General features: G+C 36.3%; 2 protein-coding genes across 3 annotated transcripts; both read left to right on the top strand.

The window, feature by feature from the left end:
* The first annotated feature begins 1,745 nt into the window (after positions 1-1,745).
* Positions 1,746-3,865, top strand: LOC113496009. The gene is made up of 2 exons (XM_026875057.1): positions 1,746-2,259; positions 2,480-3,865. The coding sequence occupies exons 1-2, from the start codon at positions 2,168-2,170 to the stop codon at positions 3,843-3,845; spliced, it is 1,458 nt and encodes a 485-aa protein (XP_026730858.1). The 5' UTR covers positions 1,746-2,167; the 3' UTR covers positions 3,846-3,865.
* Positions 3,866-11,993: 8,128 nt separating this feature from the next.
* LOC113495753 (Y-box factor homolog) lies at positions 11,994-14,588 on the top strand. Of its 2 annotated transcripts, none has more exons than XM_026874666.1 (5): positions 11,994-12,211; positions 13,070-13,133; positions 13,216-13,431; positions 13,519-13,677; positions 13,747-14,588. In XM_026874666.1, the coding sequence occupies exons 1-5, from the start codon at positions 12,097-12,099 to the stop codon at positions 14,024-14,026; spliced, it is 834 nt and encodes a 277-aa protein (XP_026730467.1). In that variant the 5' UTR covers positions 11,994-12,096; the 3' UTR covers positions 14,027-14,588. The 2 variants fall into 2 exon arrangements, with proteins under 2 accessions (XP_026730467.1, XP_026730468.1); XM_026874667.1 differs by having other exon boundaries at positions 11,996-12,211; positions 13,519-13,662.
* The last annotated feature ends 5,032 nt before the right edge of the window (positions 14,589-19,620 follow it).

The following is a 19,620-nucleotide window of genomic DNA, read 5'->3' as shown; positions in this document are numbered from 1 at the left end:
TTTAATCTTCAACTTCGGTACACAATTTCTAATAGAGGAAATATTATTATGTGATGTCTGCCTACTTTATGTGCACAATTCGTTTATTATATTAAATAGCTTGTTTATAACGAAATGCAAAACCATTATTTCCACACTACGTTTAACATGTAAGTTAACAATTTAAAATTAAATAGAGCACATATGTATGGAATTGATTTTGTATGGAATAACGATGAGTACAATAAAGCAATTACACTATATTCTATTATAAATGCGACCGCGTATGTGTATTACAGTGTGTTTTTATATGTGTGTATGTTTGTTACCTCTTCACGCCCAAACAGCTTGCCCGGATTCGGTGAAATTTGATAAGGAGTTATCTGTTCTACGCTGCTTTTGCAGCTATAACCGACATCCAGGCGTACAAAGCCGGGATGAACGGCTAGTTTATTATATTTTTATAGATTAAATGTATTTTACGTATTCTTACAAAAACAATTGCATTCTCTGAGTGTTAAACTCGGCAGATGAGGTTAGGTTAAAGTTGAAACCTTTTGTTTAAATGTCATGCATGAAGATTTTTATAATAAGAATTTTTAGTAGGGTTTTTATATTAAAACAAGTTTAATGAATAGATGTTTTTTTTTTAAATTACAAGTTTAAAATAATATCTGTAACAACATTAAATAAATATTCTATTCTATTCTATTATAATACCCGCCAAGACAAATCTAATGAGCCCAAATTTGATAGGTCGTTGGTCTTTGGGCGTAGTATTGTAGACCTTCCATAGCTATCTTCATGAGCATTAACATGGGTTACCTTTTACCACGTTTTCATAATATATCATCCCGCAATTTAGCTGAAACTGAAACTGCTGAAATATGGGTGGGGTTTGAGTCAGCAAAAATCTGACTATACCTTCAGCTCAACCCCAATCGAAAGGAATAATTCGATGATTTACCATAGAAAAAGTAATAGTGTTCCGTTCCCGAAGCATAAATAGGGAACCCTTTCGCTAACTATCCGATGTCTGTCCATCTGTTCGTCTGTGAGTCACTAGACTGTATCTCTGGAACAGTGATACCTAGACAGTTGAATTTGTTAAAAAAACAAATAATAAAAAAGAAAATGAACTTAAAGCAACCAGATATATATGTGTGACAGTTAGTTTTCTAAATTTGTTCTACTTTAGCCTATCTCTACGGAACTCCCAGTGCTGCAAGCGTCTCGCCCATCGCCGGTTTTATTTATAAAATGATAACGTATCCATATTTATTCGTTACATTAAAATGTATGAACTAAAGTGTCTCGCAGGTGGCTGATCATCAAAAATTTCCAAAACTCTACTTTAGTTGCAACAAAACTATATTTCGATTTTAAATTAAATAAAACAATTGCAACCCACTTAACAAAGTAACACAAATCGAATGTGGAATAAAACTTCGTTTTAATTCTATTAAAATTCGTTTACTTCATTAGCAAACAGTACCTAATGTCATTAAAAACAATAAATGAAAATAGTACAGTCAGTCAAAACATTTGTCAAACAGAATATTTGTGTGATCATTTTTCATTAAACAAAATGTACGTAGTAGACCCCTCGAGCGACATACACAAGCAACTTGCTGCCGTCTTTTCCATTTCCTCAAAAGTGTGAAAATAAATATTTGGTTATTGTTAGATAAACTTACTATTTTGCGACAAGTCTCGAAAGCCATTAGCGGCAAAACTAAGTTTCCGCAAGGATTTCTTAAACACACTTCGTGTGTTTCAATTATTTTGGTCTCTCATCAGCATCTCTGATGATTACTTAAGGGTTAGGACTGAATGGAAAATTGTTAAGACTCACATCTAATACTTCCCTCATTCGCATCCTACCTACCTAACGCATAATCAGAAGCCAGTGTAATCAATTCAACTAAAGACAATCACAATACATTTTCAAATTCAATAAAGACAGTTCTTCGAACTTAATTGAAAAGCGTTTCGCCATCCCTCGATAAACAGAGGCGGAATGCTGATGCGTACTTTATGCACTAAATTAAAATTATCGTTGTAAGTAATGGTTAGTTAATGTTGTGACGGATTGTGTGGCTACGGGCACGCTTCGACGACGGCCGTGGTGAATATCTCGCACTTAATGAGTTTATAGAACGTCACATGAGTTGGTCACTCCCTAACGATGCCGGCCGTGGAAATGTACACAATCATTATAATCACAGTGATGACCATGTCTCAAGGATTACTTCAAGCCTGTTTTTATTTCTGCAAATTGTAAGTTACATTTTATAAATATTCAGGATATTGTAGAATTTATAGTAATATTTTTCATGCATTGGCCAATTTATGTGGGTGTGGTAATAGTTCAAGTTCAAAAAGAATTACCCTTTATGGTAATAAGTATGCACTTTTTATCACAGCAAATGGTCAATATATCACAAAATAACTAACCTAGTATTTACAAAGAAAAATAACAAGGTATTCGTAATTCCAGATCACCTGAATACTCTTCTACTGGACGACCAGATTGTGACTGCTCTGCATACAAGCAGCGCAATACTCGATCAACAGTGAACACTCGCCACTTCGGCCCCTCTTCAGTGTTAAAAGATAGTGGTATTTATTATGAACCCGCACCTATCAATTCTCCACTAGCACCTCCCTTCGTTCAACAGTTATTTCACACATCACGTCTTGAACGTAACCAAAATCCAACAGTGAATAACGTTAATCTACGAAAAAGCTATGATATGATAGACTCATCAGCAAAAGAAGGTAATTCTCCTGAGCCACCTTTAACGACTCCATACAAATTTAAACGAGGTGACAATAACAACAAAGATCATTTGGAGGTTGAAGAAATCGATAATCCTCTACATTTATATTTTGATTTAGAAGTTAAACCAGAAAATTACAATAGCACACGACTCGAACAACTTAAAAATATGTTTGTGAAATTTCAAGAAGCTGAAAGAGGATTATCTGAATGTATAAATTTTCATATCTATATATTTTCAAAATATAAAGATAATATTAATAAAACAAATACAAATTGGGATCAAGTAGATAACTTATCAAGGTCCCAAGAGCTAACAGAGATTCAAAATAAATGTGACCAGTCGGCAAGTATCATAAGGCAAAGCATATTTCAAGTACAGCAAAGCTATCCACAAAAACAGAATTCTTCGGAAATTATTCATGAAGATGCAAATAGTAATGAAAGTAGGACAGGACCCGGCAATTTATTTAGGCAAGTAACTACCGAACCGAATAGCTATAAAAATTATCCAGGTTCAACTAAAAATGTGGAAGATGACCAGATAGAGTACAACAATAGAAAGTCACCTAACTTGGACAGCTGGCTTACCACAAATGCCCCTGTGGTAACCAATGCAATTGGGATAAACGAAAGAGAAAAAGATTCACCAAAGGCAACTACATCTGTAAATTTGATAGACGAAAATGTGCCCCGTCGAACAATACTACCTGAAGGAGAGGTAGAAATAACAAAGATAATAACAAAAGAGCTATCCAATGGTTCGGTCACCAGTGTGGCAGATGGATATGAAGTACTTCCCAACTCTGACTTTATCACAAACAATATTATTTCAGCAGAAGAAAATACTGAAACAACGTTAAGAACCGACCATCACAACGACCTTGTGGAAATTAAAGGGCATCTATACTTTTTATTCGGGGACAAGCCTATCCCAGCGCGTTTTATGCAACAGCCGGGAGGAGAAATTAATGTAGCTATGGATGGATTCTCATTGTGCACACAAATGTTGCAGAGCAACCAGTCAACTTTTATGAATTTGTTATGCAACTGTATTCAACAAAAGAAATGCTCTTTTTCGTAGGCATTTATACCTCAGGGCAATCTAAATCAGTATTACTTGACAACATTTCTTTACTGAGTTTTCTATTAAGCAACAATGAATAAAATATGTACTTTGTACCTAGATATATAGTCAACAATGTAATGTTGTAAGTACACTCTCATAGTCTGACATACAAAATATTATTAACGAGAAATTAAACCGATAAACAGCACATAAAAGAGAAAAAAATGTAATTTCATATCGGATAGGTTCGAAGTAGGTACTGACGAAAATGTGAATCACTTGAGTTAAGTTCTAATCTCAAGCAATAAACAATACATAATATTATATATAGGTTAGATAGGTACTATGCGTAGTTGAAAGCATTTCCAAAACCAATTATTTTTTATAAAATCCTAACTCATTGTAAACCGCTTTGGCAAAGTCCAAGAGTTTCATTCACAACCCGAAATCTTTACGTTTTAGAATGTCGTTAACTAAAACATTTTGGAATTTTAGTCTATCATTTCACAGCACTTTTACTTGAGAACAGACTATGACAACTAATGAAGTGTTTGACCTACACAACAATACAGCCCCATCTCAATCCTTTTTTGTTTTCCAATGTGCAACGCAAATAACTTCGACCCACGTCGAGGGCACGGTGTGCGAACTTTAACCAACTAAAAACAGCTGTCTCTTATCTCAATCCCGCCTTTTCTATCCAAGGTCCTCGAACGTCTTATCCATAACCAGCTTAGTGCATTCCTTTGTAAAAACAGACAGCAGACAACAACAGCTTGCTCAATCCCTACAATAGTTGGTTTTCGTCCTGGGCCCCAATTCTGCCATTTACAACGGCCGATTCACTAATGAAATTAGGCTTAAAGTACAATTTTACTATTCTCCTAAGCATTTTTCTACACAATATTTAGAAATTCAGTGCAGGGCGGTATACTCAAGGTCAATACAATTTAATTCCAATTATTGTATTGGCAAAATGCTTAAGAGAACAGGAATAATTTCAAATTTAATCCAATTGCCATACATTCATTGGCCATTGTAAAATAGCAGAATCAGGGCCCTGGACAAGGCACCATCAGTGCTCTAATAAATATCACTAACGACATACTTAGGTATGAAGAAGGGAAATCTGACAGTGCCCTCAATTGGAGACTTATCGCATTTAGGATGGTACTAATTGCGTTGCTAAAACTTTCAATTCTGATACCCTACTGGGTATACTGTACTCCTTGGGACCGAGGGCCTGGTGAAAGCCTGGGTCTTGTTGGATGCAGGTGGCAATTAACCGGTCGCGCTGGAGAGCGATCGGAGAAGCCTATTTCCAGCAGCGGACAGCTGATGATGATACTCTACTCGCTAATATCTTCCCTGTACACAGAGCACATTTCATTCAATGTGTGTAAGTAGTAAGCGCTTAACGAGACGTGCCTGCAAGCGCCTAACGAGATACACTTAGCAAAAAAAAATTAAGTTGAGGCCACGTAAATCGTGGCTAATCAATTTAATTTATTATTTTTCATCGACTGATTACCTTCAAATGTTAAAATAAAATGTATATACTGTACCATCACATCAAACAATGTAGTTTTCTACGTTATTCCCGAAATTACACCTAGAGCAATAACGCTCAACATGTTCTTGTGGTAAGTTTAAAATGTCATGTATTCATTATTAGATAATATATATATAGTAACTATTTATTCTTAATGCAATTTGTATCTATTTTTATTATCCACGGGCCGGTCGTTTTAAAAGGTGTACACGAGTCCAACATGCAGAGGCCTTATTGAAAACTTATTATTATTTCTTTTTAAATTTCATTGTTCATATATCACTTGATTTTTATTACGCGGGCGTGATCCGAACATGCAAAAACAGAATATAATGTAATTGCTGTTAAAAAAAGTTGCGGATGAAATTATTATGGGAACAATGCGGAAAAAATCTGTTTTCCACTATGATATGATTTCAATGGCTAGGTCTGAACCTGAGTGATTGTATTTGATAACACTGGTCAACATAAGTCTTGTTTCCTTTATTTTTTATTCTGTTATTGGGTATTTATATGGCCCTGAGTATAAAAGAAATATTGGAAGATTGCTAAAAGCTTCAGTTTTTGAAATATAGAGTTTTATTGTTTTGATAAAACAGTAAATAAAATTAATGAATGATGTTAAGAAAATTTCAGGTAGATCACGTTGCAAACTCCAGCAGTAGTTTGCCATCATAATGTGAGTCCCATCGCTCCTGTGCCCCAATTCTGCTATTTACAATGGCCGATGAATGAATGAAAATTGTCTCAAAACGACACTTTTCGTATTCTCTTATGCATTTTTCCTACACAATAATTGGAAATTTATTATGGGACGGTAGACTCAAGGTCAATAAAATGAATTTTCAATTATTGTATTGGCATAATGCTTAAGAGAATAGGAATAATTTCAAATTTTATCCAATTGCGTTCATTCATCGGCCATTGTAAAATAGCAGAATCGGGGCCCAAATAACGCTCTTCTATTGTTCGAAGATCCTGATGGAATCTTTCACCCTGCTTCTCGCTAAAATCACCTAGACTTTGTCGAAATCGGTCTAAATGTGAGTGCAGGATGTCGATTTTTATGCTCATGTTGCACCCAACTCTTGCAAATTCGATAGCATGGACTCAAAAAGCCGATATAGGATTTCAATATTTTGCAAATACATATTCACCATAGATGTAGCAAAAATAACCAGGATTAAGTATAACGCAGGGACCGGCCGGATACTCATTGAAAGGGTTTTTGAAGGGGTTTTTTTAAGCGCTTCAAGAAAAAACCCTATGACATATGTTACACCTTCGAACGGATTACTGTAACCCTGTTCCGAACAGGTTACCCTTTCACTACCCTGTAACACTGTAACAGGGTAACCCACTCCAACCTAAGACAATGTAATATGCACTCTTTGTCATAGACATTAGTTTGAAAATAGTATAACCACGAGCGCACGTGACATCTTACCGCCCAGCGGTAAGCTTGGCGGTAAGATGTCACGCATAAGCGTGCTTGTCGCACATTTCAAACGTTGTGATATATATTTTTCGTGTCTATACTTGTAGACCAGGGTCGATAATTTTTAAAACCAAAAAATAATAATAGTAGGATGAAACCCATTAGAAAAGTAGGGGAATATTATTATAAGCTGTTGCCCGCGACTTCGTCCGCGTGGTTAGAAGATATGTTACTAATTTTTGAACCAAAGCCCTCGAAGATGAATATTTTTCCCCGTTTTTGCCACATTTTCCATTATATCTTCGCTGCTATTAGTTGAAGCGTGATGTTATGTAGCCTAAAACCTTCCTCAATGAATGTTCTATTGAACACAAAAAGATTCAACTGAACCAGAAGTTCCTGAGATTTGCTAAACAAACACTCTTTAGCTTTATAATACTAAAAATATTCTTTATTTGTACAACTACTTTTAATTCTCGCGTAACTTTGTGGGTAAAACTTTTATGTGGCAAAAATATGAAAAAAAAAACGTAAAAAATAACAAAACCTTGTACAACCCAAACATGGGAGCGCCGGGTTTTGATCCCGGTACCTCTCGCTTGCTGAGCGAACGCTCTAACCATTGAGCTACGCCCCCCGTGAAATATAGAACAGAATACGTGTTCTGTTGAAGTACGTGACCTACTTTTATTGTAGTCATAGAATCTGACTGGTAAACCTTAGGGGAAAGTGTTTGTTAATATGTATGTTTTAAAACATTAAAATAATAACAAATCTTTCCTCTTTATAATATTAGTGTAGATATGCAGGACTTATAGAGAAACTAGCTGTTGCCCGCGACTTCATCCGCGTGGTTAGAAGATATAAGTTATGACTTTTTCTTCGCTCCTATTGGTCGCAGCTTGATGATATATAGCCTAAAACCTTCCTCGATGAATGGTCTATTCAACACAAAAATATTTTTTCAATTTGAACGTTCAAACAAACAAACAAACTCTTCAGCTTTATATATTAGTATATAGATGCCAACGATATCTTCGCTACGTTTCATCGATTTTTAATTTCTCGCGCGGAGATTTTAATATTACGATAACTCATTACCTATTAACTTTTTTGGTGTAGTGTAAAAGGCAATTTTGTTCTATATTACATGCATAATATTTCTAACTTATTTATTTGGATAAGGATTAATACTGTATTGTTAAAAATAGGTTCGTAAATAACCCATAATTTTACTGTATTAAGAAAACACATAAAAATGGTTATTGTGGGTTATCCTTGGAAGATAGACATATGCCACCGCGGACTTTTTTGTAGATCTATTAAAGAGGTACAAACCCGCCATACATTGTTTTGTTTTTAACTCAAAAGGTTTTGGCAGCGTTCTCGAGGAAAGCTCTCGAATGGCTTAATTTTTTCCGACATGTTTAACTAATATCGTTGTAATATCGTCAGTTTACACAAAACCTAAACTTATTATACACTAAAACCTTCCTCAAGAATTACTCTATCTATTGTTGAAAACCGCATAAAAATCCGTTCAGTACTTTTCTAGTTTATCGCGAACAGACAGACAGACGGACAGACAGACAGACAGACGCGGCGGGGGACTTTGTTTTATAATATGTTATATGTAATAAGGATGAAAGGAAAAATAATTTACGAGCGATCTGAGGTCGGGAAGGGGGTGGGAGTGACGTTTGAAGAGTAAAAAACGGTTTTTCCCGATTTCCGGCAAAACTAAAATTCGTATCGAAAAAAGTCAAATCGCAAAGTTGTAGGTAATAAAAAGATCTAAAACTTTTGTGTTTACATTTTTTTCACATAACCTCAAAATTTATGTGAAAAATCCAAAAAACCAAGATTGTGGTTTTTTATTTTTATCTTTTACAAAAAAATATTTTAATAACGAAATTTGGTGAAAACTTACTTTTTTGTGTCCCAAATACGCTGTAATTTATTTGATTAAAAATATTTATTTTTTCACCTTATTTTGAATTAATATAAAAAAACACTAATTTTCAATCGAAAATTCACCCGTCAAAACTTCTCAGAAAATGCAAAAAATGAAAAAAAACTTGTTTTCGATTTTTCGAGAGGCGCGAGTCGCGGCGCGACGCGTCGGCGATAGAAGAAAATCAGCTTTAGTCTTAGTAAAGCAATGAGGGGCCGCTAGGGTGCAAGTATGCAGCTCAAGTTTAGTGGGTAATTCAGGGTAACACGAATAAAAGCCTTTCGTGAAGGTAACCACTTCAAAGGGTTAAGTTATTGAAGGGGTTAACCCCTTCACGTGGTTACCATAATGAAGGTGTTAACCATTTCGCTGGGTTTCGAGGATGTAACTCGAACAAAAGGTAACACTGCGATATGAGTTACCCCGTGTACGGGTTACTCTGTCAAAAGGCTTAACTCTAAAGTGGGGTTGTCCGGTCCCTGAGTATAAGTACTTAATCCTGGTTCCTTCTCGACGAAGCCATATCGAAAACAACAACAAAATATATTGCAATGTCCAATAAAAAACGCAACTATAAGTAAAAATAGTAATGGAGAGTTAGCTGTAATTCAAAAACAAAAGCTGTGAGAGAAAAATTGTTACCGTATTAAAAAAATACGCGTTAGTTTGAGATAGAAACAAAAAAAAACGGAAACCCGGTTTTTTTTTGTTGACCAGGGTAATTGATCAACTGAGTATGATTTTGGGATACAAAACAATAACATTACAAACACGGCCCGCAAGTTTTATTATAAGGTCTGAAATATAGAAAAAGCAATACCATACCTCTTTTCTTTTTTTTTAGGCTTTCTGCCCTTGAGAATGAAAGAGTTAAATAAGTTCTGAAGGATTCGTAAAACAGGTCTTCCTCCGTCAGTCAGAGGCTTGGCTATATATCGCCAACCGGCGTCTTATGATTAAGTTGTCGAAAAAAGTAACTTACCTCGTACAGGTTTACGGCCGCTATATCTTCGGTACCTACAGTGACGAGATAACTTGGCTCTTGGGTCTTTCGCCATTTAGGTAACAGGAGCCTGTGTTTGAACTGTCCGCAGATTTTTTTATTTCCTTCAAAAGGTTCAGACGATACTATTATGCCGTCATCCGATTGAAGTCGTGTCACCTGGCGCTGTCCGGTAGCCAGACCCTTTGACCTTAAGACCCTTGTTTTACTCGATAGATTTTAATTTATGTGTAATATAATTTTAACACCAAAAAAATACAACCGACTTCAAATAAGAAACTGCTGCCAGCTTTATCAACGACATCGGCCCATCCAGTCCAAAATTATAAGTTATTAAAAAAACAAAACATGCACAGAATTGCGAACGTCCTCCTCTGAAGTTTAAAAGCGGCGTATGTAGGTCACGAGTCAAGTGATCTGCCTACTAAACTGCCGATACTATGGTTTTTTCAATAAACTAATGTTTGTAAGCGGCAAAGGTTTAAACCTCTACTCTAGATGACACACGGATATTAAAGCCCACAAGCGTAGGCTTAAGCCATGAAGCAGATTGACTCGTAATTTTGTAAGAAATTGCCAGTAATACGATGGTGTTTACAATTTTATGTTGATGTATCTACTTACAGTATAATCGTTGAAAATATGTAAGAAATTTTAGAAACGCAAGTTTTTATATGGCAAGACAGTATTAAATTTTAATAACAGTGATTAGGTACTAATTATCTACTTCGCTTATGAAATCTGACTGACTTTTTTGAAATCGTCGTGAAAAATAGTTTTTATTAGTTCGTTTTATTTCACTAGCAGTTGCCCGCCCCCTTCTTAACGAAAAAAATCCCACGGGTTCATGAAATTGGTATAAGAACAATCCTATGTGTTAAATCTGGTTATAAACTATCTGTGTACCAACAGTGCCAGGTTTTATTTAAAAAAATTGTAGTGTCGTTTTTGCGTGAAAGAGAAACAAACATGCATACATGATCACGAACAGTCTCGTTTATAGTATTAGTAGTAGGATTGGTATAACTTGTGTACTTATTATAAAGATTTGTGGTAATTCAATATAAAAACATTATTTAAGTATTGTGGATGAAATATCGGTATTTCACCGAAATTTTCTAAAAACTTTGGGTACATTTAAAAAGCGATGGAAGAGTTGTTTTAGCTCAAAACCAGCATTGCCATCGTATTTATATTTTCATTAATACATACATACTTTTCACAATCAAGACTCGAAATGAAATTCCAAATGAAACTAATTAAAAACTCCTTCAAATCATATCACATTTCGAATTTTCGAAAGAGAGATAGACCGCTCTTTTTTTGAATTTACGTTTTAACTTTTACCAACCCACCGTGAAACTGAGATCGTTTTTTATTGCCAGGGTAAATAATAATGAAGCATGTTAGAAAAAAAGTCAACTACTGGAATTATTAGCGCAAGAAAATAAACGATAACCGTAAAAATCGTTTACCGAGCCGGTTAGAAATAATACTTAATTGGTAAAATTTAGTAGTTTAAAGAGAATTTAATTGAACCTTAAAAATCGTTGCGCCAATATGTATTATAGGTAAGCCATGATATTTATTTCACTGAAAACAACTCATTAGAACATTGCCTTTTTAAGCCTTTTTCAGATAAGACTGATGCCTGCCATAGTGTACATGAAAGTCTACTATTTTACCATAGATATTAGTTTTGTGATGTTGGTCGTGTTCAGTGTTCACAGATAACTTATGAAACAAGTTAAAAAACTAAAATGACTTACAAATTGACAAAATATTGGTTCTGATAAAAAAATATTTGAACAAATTTGAACTTCGAACGAAATTATAGATTTTAGTAGATTATTGATAAAGTATCGGCCTGATACATTTGTAGACTTAAAAATGAAACGTAGCAATTTGTTCAAATGTAAATCACATAATTCTACTACTTTTTTCATTAAATTATTATGCTTGAAGTAATATATGTTTTGTTTAGTTATTATATAAAAAAAATATTCTTCTTACAATTTTTAACCTATTCACGTCAATATTTTTTTCAATGGAAAGCTAAGTACTTTCGTTTTTTAGTAATGATATTATTATGATTGAAGTTTAAATATTTTTTTATCTAATTATAACTATTAATAGTATTCCAGAAATGATAATTTAATACACGCACTGTGTAGTCGATATTTTTTTCAATGGCACCACACTAACGCCAACATTCACAGACAGATAGTCATTGTAACGACGACGAAGACCGGTGAACATCGAGGAGAGGTCGTGGAGGAATTTACCATCTAGCCACCATCGCCGTTCGCCAATTACACCATGGCTGATACCGAAAAGGCGCCGCAGCCGCAGCCCCAACAGCAGCAGCAACAAGAGCAACAATCCCCACAGCAACCGCAACAAGCTAAAGCGGCTAAACAAAAGCAGGTCATTGGTGAGTGCCGCTACGCCATCTTAGTTTTTGCGTGTCCCGGCTTAAAATTTAATAAAAGCACATGTTCATCAAATTGCGGAATCTGATATATTTTTAGAATTTTATTTTTGTATCGCCTCTGTTAAATTAATCTTTTAAACTCAAATATTAATTTGATTATTTAAATGTGAAACTGTTCCTGTTCGTGGCATTATTGATCGTATGATGACCCCGCTAGAACTATATAGCATTTGCTACCTAGCTACTTGAATCACGCGGAACCAATCAATAATGGAATGGAGCATCGCAGTGGCGTCCCGAAGCCATTTTGTATAACACTCCAAACCGAGTTCCATCTAATCCGGTGGAATGCTCGGTATTGAATAATATTGCATTGGCTAAAATAGCTAAGATACGCTCGAACTACTGCGAATGTACTTTCCTATTTCAAGCATAAAAATAATATTGACATCATCTTAGTTCATAACTGTCGTAGGCGTTTTAGCAGCGTCTATTGTAGGATATCTTGTTGATTTTACTGTTAGTTAGTGCTAACAAAGATAGTGAAATGAGTTTTGAAATCATAAGTGACCCGATGCCGCCAGTTTATTCGATAAGTGCGTTCATATTATAACCTAAAATGTAAATATAAACTGCTTTCATTTTGCAAGTGAAACCTGCTAATAAACATACATAGATCTGGTTAATAAACCAAAAGTTATTAGACATTGGCACATTCCCTTTAAATGGCCTTTTTCAGCCAGTTTATTATTGGTGTAATCTCATTAAATCTTATCATCAATCTGATATTATGATCTGGAGAATTCACTTTTTTGCACAGTTACCTAAAGGTTTTAATAAGTACAAATTACTTTTCAGCTGAGAAAGTTTCGGGAACCGTCAAATGGTTTAATGTGAAGAGTGGATATGGTTTCATCAACAGGTTGGTTAAACTATCCTATTATTGATTATTACTTAGTTGTAATAATTGCATTATATTACATGTTTTTGACAATAATCTACAGGAATGACACCAAGGAGGATGTATTTGTACATCAAACTGCAATCGCCCGGAACAACCCTCGCAAGGCTGTGCGCTCGGTCGGCGACGGGGAGGCGGTGGAGTTTGCCGTGGTTGCCGGGGAGAAAGGCTTTGAAGCAGCCGGAGTGACTGGTCCCGGCGGTGAGCCAGTTAAGGGCTCGCCCTATGCAGCTGACAAACGCCGCGGCTTCCATCGCCAGTGAGTTGTAAAAAGAAACTACACACCTACATTTATCCAACTCATTTGCTAGCGCTATGGATATTTAACCTAAATCAAAATTTTCAGATATTACCCCCGTCAAGGTGGCGGACGTGGCGGGGAAGGCGCTCCACGTAGAGGTGGAATGGGACGTCGTGGGCCCCCGCCCACCCAGGGGGGTGCACAGGGGGATGAAGGTCAGGAAGGAGCCGGAGCCCCACCACAGCGCAGGTATATGTCACTCTTGTAAGTTTTAGATTTTTTGCTACTTTTATGTTTAAACTTTTTAAATACTACATGTATTATTTTTTACAGCTACTTCCGCCGCAATTTCCGTGGTGGACGCCGTGGTGGTGGTCCGGGGCCTATGAATCGCGGTGGTTACCGTCGCGTGCGCCAGCGCAACTACCAACAGGGTCAGGGACAACCCCAAACTGGCCAGCCCAACCAGGCGCCGCGTCAAAACGGTCAGGAGGTAGAAGCACCACCTACCAGTGCTTCACCACCGCAACAACAACAGGCAAAGCCAAAGCCCAATAACACCAAGCCTGCTGGGACCACCATTGAGACCACTACCAATGAGAGCCAGGCCTAACACCCGGTGGCTGCACGTTGTGGCACATCTAAAGTAGTGCATGTTAATTCTAGTTGTGCCACATATCCAACGTAACTGTCTTGTCTGTACAACTGAAGAGTGTTTCGTTTTATTGTTGTTGCAGAAGCTAATAATACATCTATGAGAATCTGCACATATGATCATCTTGATTGGAATGTAATTGTTAGGGGAAGATTGGAAATGGAACTGCTTACTATCACAGATTAAAAATGTGATATTTAATTAATTATCAATTATGTATTGTTAATGAAGTGTTTTATCGTTGTACCTACAACACAATGTATTGTATTTTTTGATTTTTAAACCAATAACTTTACAAGTTTTGGATATCCAATTTAACTGTGCAATTTTAATTATTAGAATGAATTGTCATGCAGGTTCCATTGCCCCAATGAATTGTGTAGGTACTTGTAAAAGATGATTATTTTATTATAAATTTATATGGATGCATGTTTTAACTTAAAAGTCTTTTATTTGTAATAAATCATTAGTTCTGTAAAACACCAGAATTAAAAACTTCTTTTTACCTGTGTGAAAATTATTTAATTTTGTTTTGTTTCTGTGACCCATCTTCATTTTTTTATACATTTCTTTACTTTTTATTTTCATACGCTCGACATGTACGCTAAATAGAGTAGTTGCTTTGCGAATGTAAGGCGTATCACCTGTACCATAGGGCGAATTTACCAATCACCTATTAGAACAGGATAAGTCCATACTTACTACTTGTAAATTCGTCTCGAAATGCTCGCGCGTCGTAACGCTCATTCGATTCGCTTGAGAGGACCGCGACCCCCTTCGCCCTTTCTCGACAAGCATTAAGGGCTGTGCTGTTGGCTTGCCTATAAAGCCACATAGAATAAATGTAGCATTCACAGAGTATTTTCTAAAATACTGTCTTATTGCTTTTTCCCAGTTAGGTATGTTGGGGCTGTTATCCAGACTAACTGGATGCAGCTAGCCAGTGTTTTGCAATGCGCGACTGTCTGTCTGAACCCAGCCAAGTTTCCTGGGCATAAACTGGTTGTCAGACTTTATAGCTTTAGACCACCTGTAACGACTGTCAAGGATGTGTAAATAACAGTCGGGAGTTACAAATAAAAAACACTGAGGAACTATGTACCGATGGTCACCCATCCACGAAACTGACCCTTTCAAGAGACCTTAACCTGTGGTCTATCAGCTTGTTCAGATTTCATTAGGTAGCAGTATATTTATATAGAACAATATTTTAGAATACTAATTGGTACATTTACAAACAAGTTTTAATATAAATTAGAGATGCGCCGAATAACTATTCGGTATTCGGCGTATTCGGCAACCGAATTATTCGGTTTGGTGCCGAATATATTCGGTTCTTTTTTTTCCGCCACATTACCCGATGTAGAACTAAAAGATATAACTTATTCTGTTATAAGTCTACGGTATACTATGAAAAAATTGTTGAATTCAAAAAAACTTTAACTCGTGTTTATTTTTAACCAAAAATCAGCATATTTATTTCTTAAAAAACAACATTTTACTTACAACTTTCTAGTCAATATTCATTTTAATTTTAAAATCGCTGTAGTCAGTCTTTAATCATAAATTGTACTTTTTAGACCTCCAAACAAAATATTTCAGCCATAGAACAAGATAATAATCCCTACTATAATATTATAAATGCGAAACTAACTCTGTCTGCCTGTCTGTTACGCTTTCACGTCTAAACCACTGAACTGATTTTAATGAAATTTGGTGCAGAGATAGAGTTGACCTTGAGAAAGAACAGGATAGTTTTTATCCCGGACTTTTGAAGAGTTCTCTTGGAAACGCGATATAACCGACCTCGACGCGGTCGAAGCCGTGGGCGAAAAGCTAGTAATATTTATTTCTGAAACTAAACAGTTAAAACTTAAAAAATATCATTTTTTTAATGTTTAATCTTGCGGGCGGCAAGTAAGGACATGTTGAAACGTGTTTACGCGGCGAGACAATACAATTTTGAACCGAATAGTTCGGCCGAATATTCGGTTCGGTAAACTATAAACCGAATAGTATTCGCCATTCGGTTATTCGGTGAAAGCACTATTCGGCGCATCTCTAATATAAATACACTTGATAAAAATAAGACATCAATAAATTCATCGGCATCATTACCGCGTGCCCACAAGGCTGGCGGCATTGCCATGTTGAATAGCAATGCTAATCTACGAGGTAAAAACCAGCTTCTAGGTTACGGGAAGTGATAACAAGACACTGCAAGATCGCTAAAAAGCGTCTAGGCCCACGGCCTATGTTTCGACCTATCAACCAGATTTCAATATTTGCGCGCATTGAGGTTCTTAGCAGGCACTTCCATCACTTGCCATTATCGCGTACCAAACCATTAGGTTCTAATACAGCTGACATACGCAACAACGAAGGCAAAAAGAGCTCGACGGATAATTTGTTTAATGTTCGCATGACGAGCCATGCACTACGGCTGCATCATAGAGCGTGGTGTCTGAGGCCGCTGACCATTTCGCCACAGTGGCAATGATTCGGAGATCAACAGGAGGAAAGCCGAGTGGTGGAGGTCACCACGCCAAATCCACCGTGCGCGACGTGTCGCGGGTTCGACCCCCGCGTAGGACAAGCATTCAGGAATGCTTGTTCTGAGTCTGGGTGTCTTTGTGCATGTGAATTTTTGTTTGTAAACCCCCCGCGACACAAGGATTAAATTCCTTATTGCGGGAGTCGTTTTTTTAAAAAAGAAAGAAGCACCTTGTCGTAGCGTAGCAGCGAGACGGAAAGTTGAATCGTTGAACAAGGTCCCTATATTATTGGACAGTGGTGCTGAAAGCCAAAGACCATAGCTACTACTTACTCAAAGCGATCAGAGTTTCGAGTTCCGATCGATTTCGTTAATTAATAATTTCAGTAATACGCATTTGCAAAATATTAATTTCAGGTTTCCAAAACTGTTTTCACACGAAAAGTAGTTTAGATGATCGCAATGCTGAGCTCCTAGTTACTGTTAGGGTTGTTTAAAACTAGCAGCAGCGGTTTGATGTGAAGTGATGTTTGTATGCTCGTCTCCGGCCTCACAACACGCACAACTTGCGTTAACACGCTTATAGGTCGTAAAGGGTGCGACTTACCACCGCCGTTTTGATAAGTCGAACTATGCTTATGTAAGTTAGTTTTTGAAGTGCGTATACGTATGTACCTATTAAAGATATTTCATAAAATGAAATCAATTATTTGGATGAAAATGGCTCCCAAGTCAATGGTTAAGGAATTGTAACTTCTATTTGATAGTTGCACGGATTGCTATGGTCACTGTACAGGCGTTGTAAAAGTTAAAAAAAAATAGGTTCGCCATTCAAAGTTATGAGCTCAGCCGAACCAAGTGCCAGAATACAAAGAGCCAGCATTACAATAACTACAACAACAACTTTTCCAAAATAAAATAGATAAGAATTGGTTACTAGAACACACCAAACTATAAAATTCGTTTATTTGACGTTTAGCAAAAATATATAGATAAATTCTGATATCAATTTCGTATTATTATTTTTTTAACTTTCTTTCCTATGCACTCTTGACCGGGCCGTATGAGAGACACTGGTACACTGGCGTCAAACTTTCTGTGTCGATGACCTCTGTAAATAAATGCGTAAAACATGTTACAATGGTAATTAGGATGAATAGCATACATTAATTGATTCCGCAATACCTCGTGGAAAAGGGAATAAAATCACACGTACATTTACGTATATGAATAGTTTAAGTTAACTCGATGAAAAAGATTATATATATGAACCTAAAGCATGCCGAAAAAATTTATTAAAAATGGTTCCGGCAACGGTTTAAATGATTATGCACGAGAGGGCTAACGAACAATTGAAATCACAGACACAACACCAACACCACAGAAGTAATAAATACGATTAAAGAAGAAGGTCCTATCGCTGATGACTAACTTACTGGGCCCTAAATGACAATTTTCGTTTTATCTTTAGCATTTTTCTACACAATAATTGTAAATTCAGTGTGATACGCTAGACTCAAGGTCAATACAATTAAGTTTCAATTATTGTATTGGCAAAATGCTTAGGAGAATAGGAATAATTTCAAATTTAATTCAATTGCCATTCATTCATCGGCCATTGTAAAATAGCAGAATCGGGGCTTTGGGCGGGCCCATTCTTCTACTCATTAGATGTACTCACTCATAGGTATCATTCGTTCTAATAATGCTACCTTATCTTTTGGGCTTATGAACTTAAGTCGACTGAAAAAAACAAATATGTGCATATTTTTATAGCACTCGGCTATCCTTGCAGTCCAGTCCATTTATGAGTAACTGTAAAGTATGATAAAATATCTATCGTCTGCCTCTGGAAAAGAGATCAAATTGGATTGGACGCTAACTGAAAGTTGATGACTATTGGCATTTCACGGAAGTTCCGTCTTGGAACAGTTCTTGTTAATTTATAAATTTTGCAAGAGTGCATAAAGTCGTCATTCTCGGTTACTTTTTGACAAATTGAGCCTTTTTATCAAATGGATTTTGAGATTAACGTTATCAAATAGGTACCTACCTGCTATCCAAAATGCCCAATGTTTACTAGACATCTTCCAGCTTTAACTGGATGCGTCTGCAATCTCTTATCTTAGAGTACTAAGATTATTTGCTTTATCTAACATACGTTTACTTTAGAATTACATATAAATAAAACCGGTCCAAGTGCGAATTGGAACCGTAACACTGAGGGCTCCGTACAAATAGACTAAAGAAAACGAACATGGTTACAGGCGGACACAGGGAAAGATCACGGATCCCAAATAAACTTGTACCTAATAAGATCAAAAATCCTGTATAGTGATGACCGCGTGGCAAGGCGCATTTGAGGAAGAAATAGTTTAAAAACAGTCATGGTGAGCTATGAACAGGTCTACTGTCGCACTGAAGAATTACTTACCTTCTCACCATAGTCATGTACATACATATGTCATCCACAGTCGAAACAAACACAAAAAGAAACTAAATATTCTATAGCCCTAACACTGAGGAGTCGTAAGTAAATTTAGAATTGTCTATATTATTCGATTAGATCTAATTATCAGATCCTGCTTTGAGTGGGGCCAACATAAAAGTAAACCGTCAGTCACACATTTGCTCTCAGCCGGCTGATTAATCGGGGATCATGCATACAGTCTGGTTAAGCAAAACCTTTCTGCTTTTGAAGGTCGATGAAGAAAAAATTGAACTCAACAAGTTAGACGAAACGACTCGAAAATGTTGACGCATTTGGATTTCATCATTATCTTTTAGATAATGACATTTCTGCAGACAAACGTTATAAAGATAACGAATCCAATGTCTACCGTGTAATAATGTAGGTATTTGTCTGTATATGTGGAGGAAAGGAACATGTTGGGCCAATGCCTTTGCCCGTGACACGCAGGTAATTGGCTATGCCCTACAGCAACCGAGCAGTTACTACACAGGCTTCACGTTTTCATAATGCATAGTAATATACTTTTAAAGACGCCCTTTGTTCTGAATAAAGTTAATATCAACATTTTTCCACATTAATTATTAT

The sequence above is a fragment of the Trichoplusia ni genome, chromosome 7 (assembly GCF_003590095.1).
Source record: "Trichoplusia ni isolate ovarian cell line Hi5 chromosome 7, tn1, whole genome shotgun sequence".
Lineage (NCBI taxonomy): Eukaryota > Metazoa > Arthropoda > Insecta > Lepidoptera > Noctuidae > Trichoplusia > Trichoplusia ni.
Note: the sequence above shows the minus strand (reverse complement) of the source record. Positions and strands in the feature narration are given on the sequence as shown.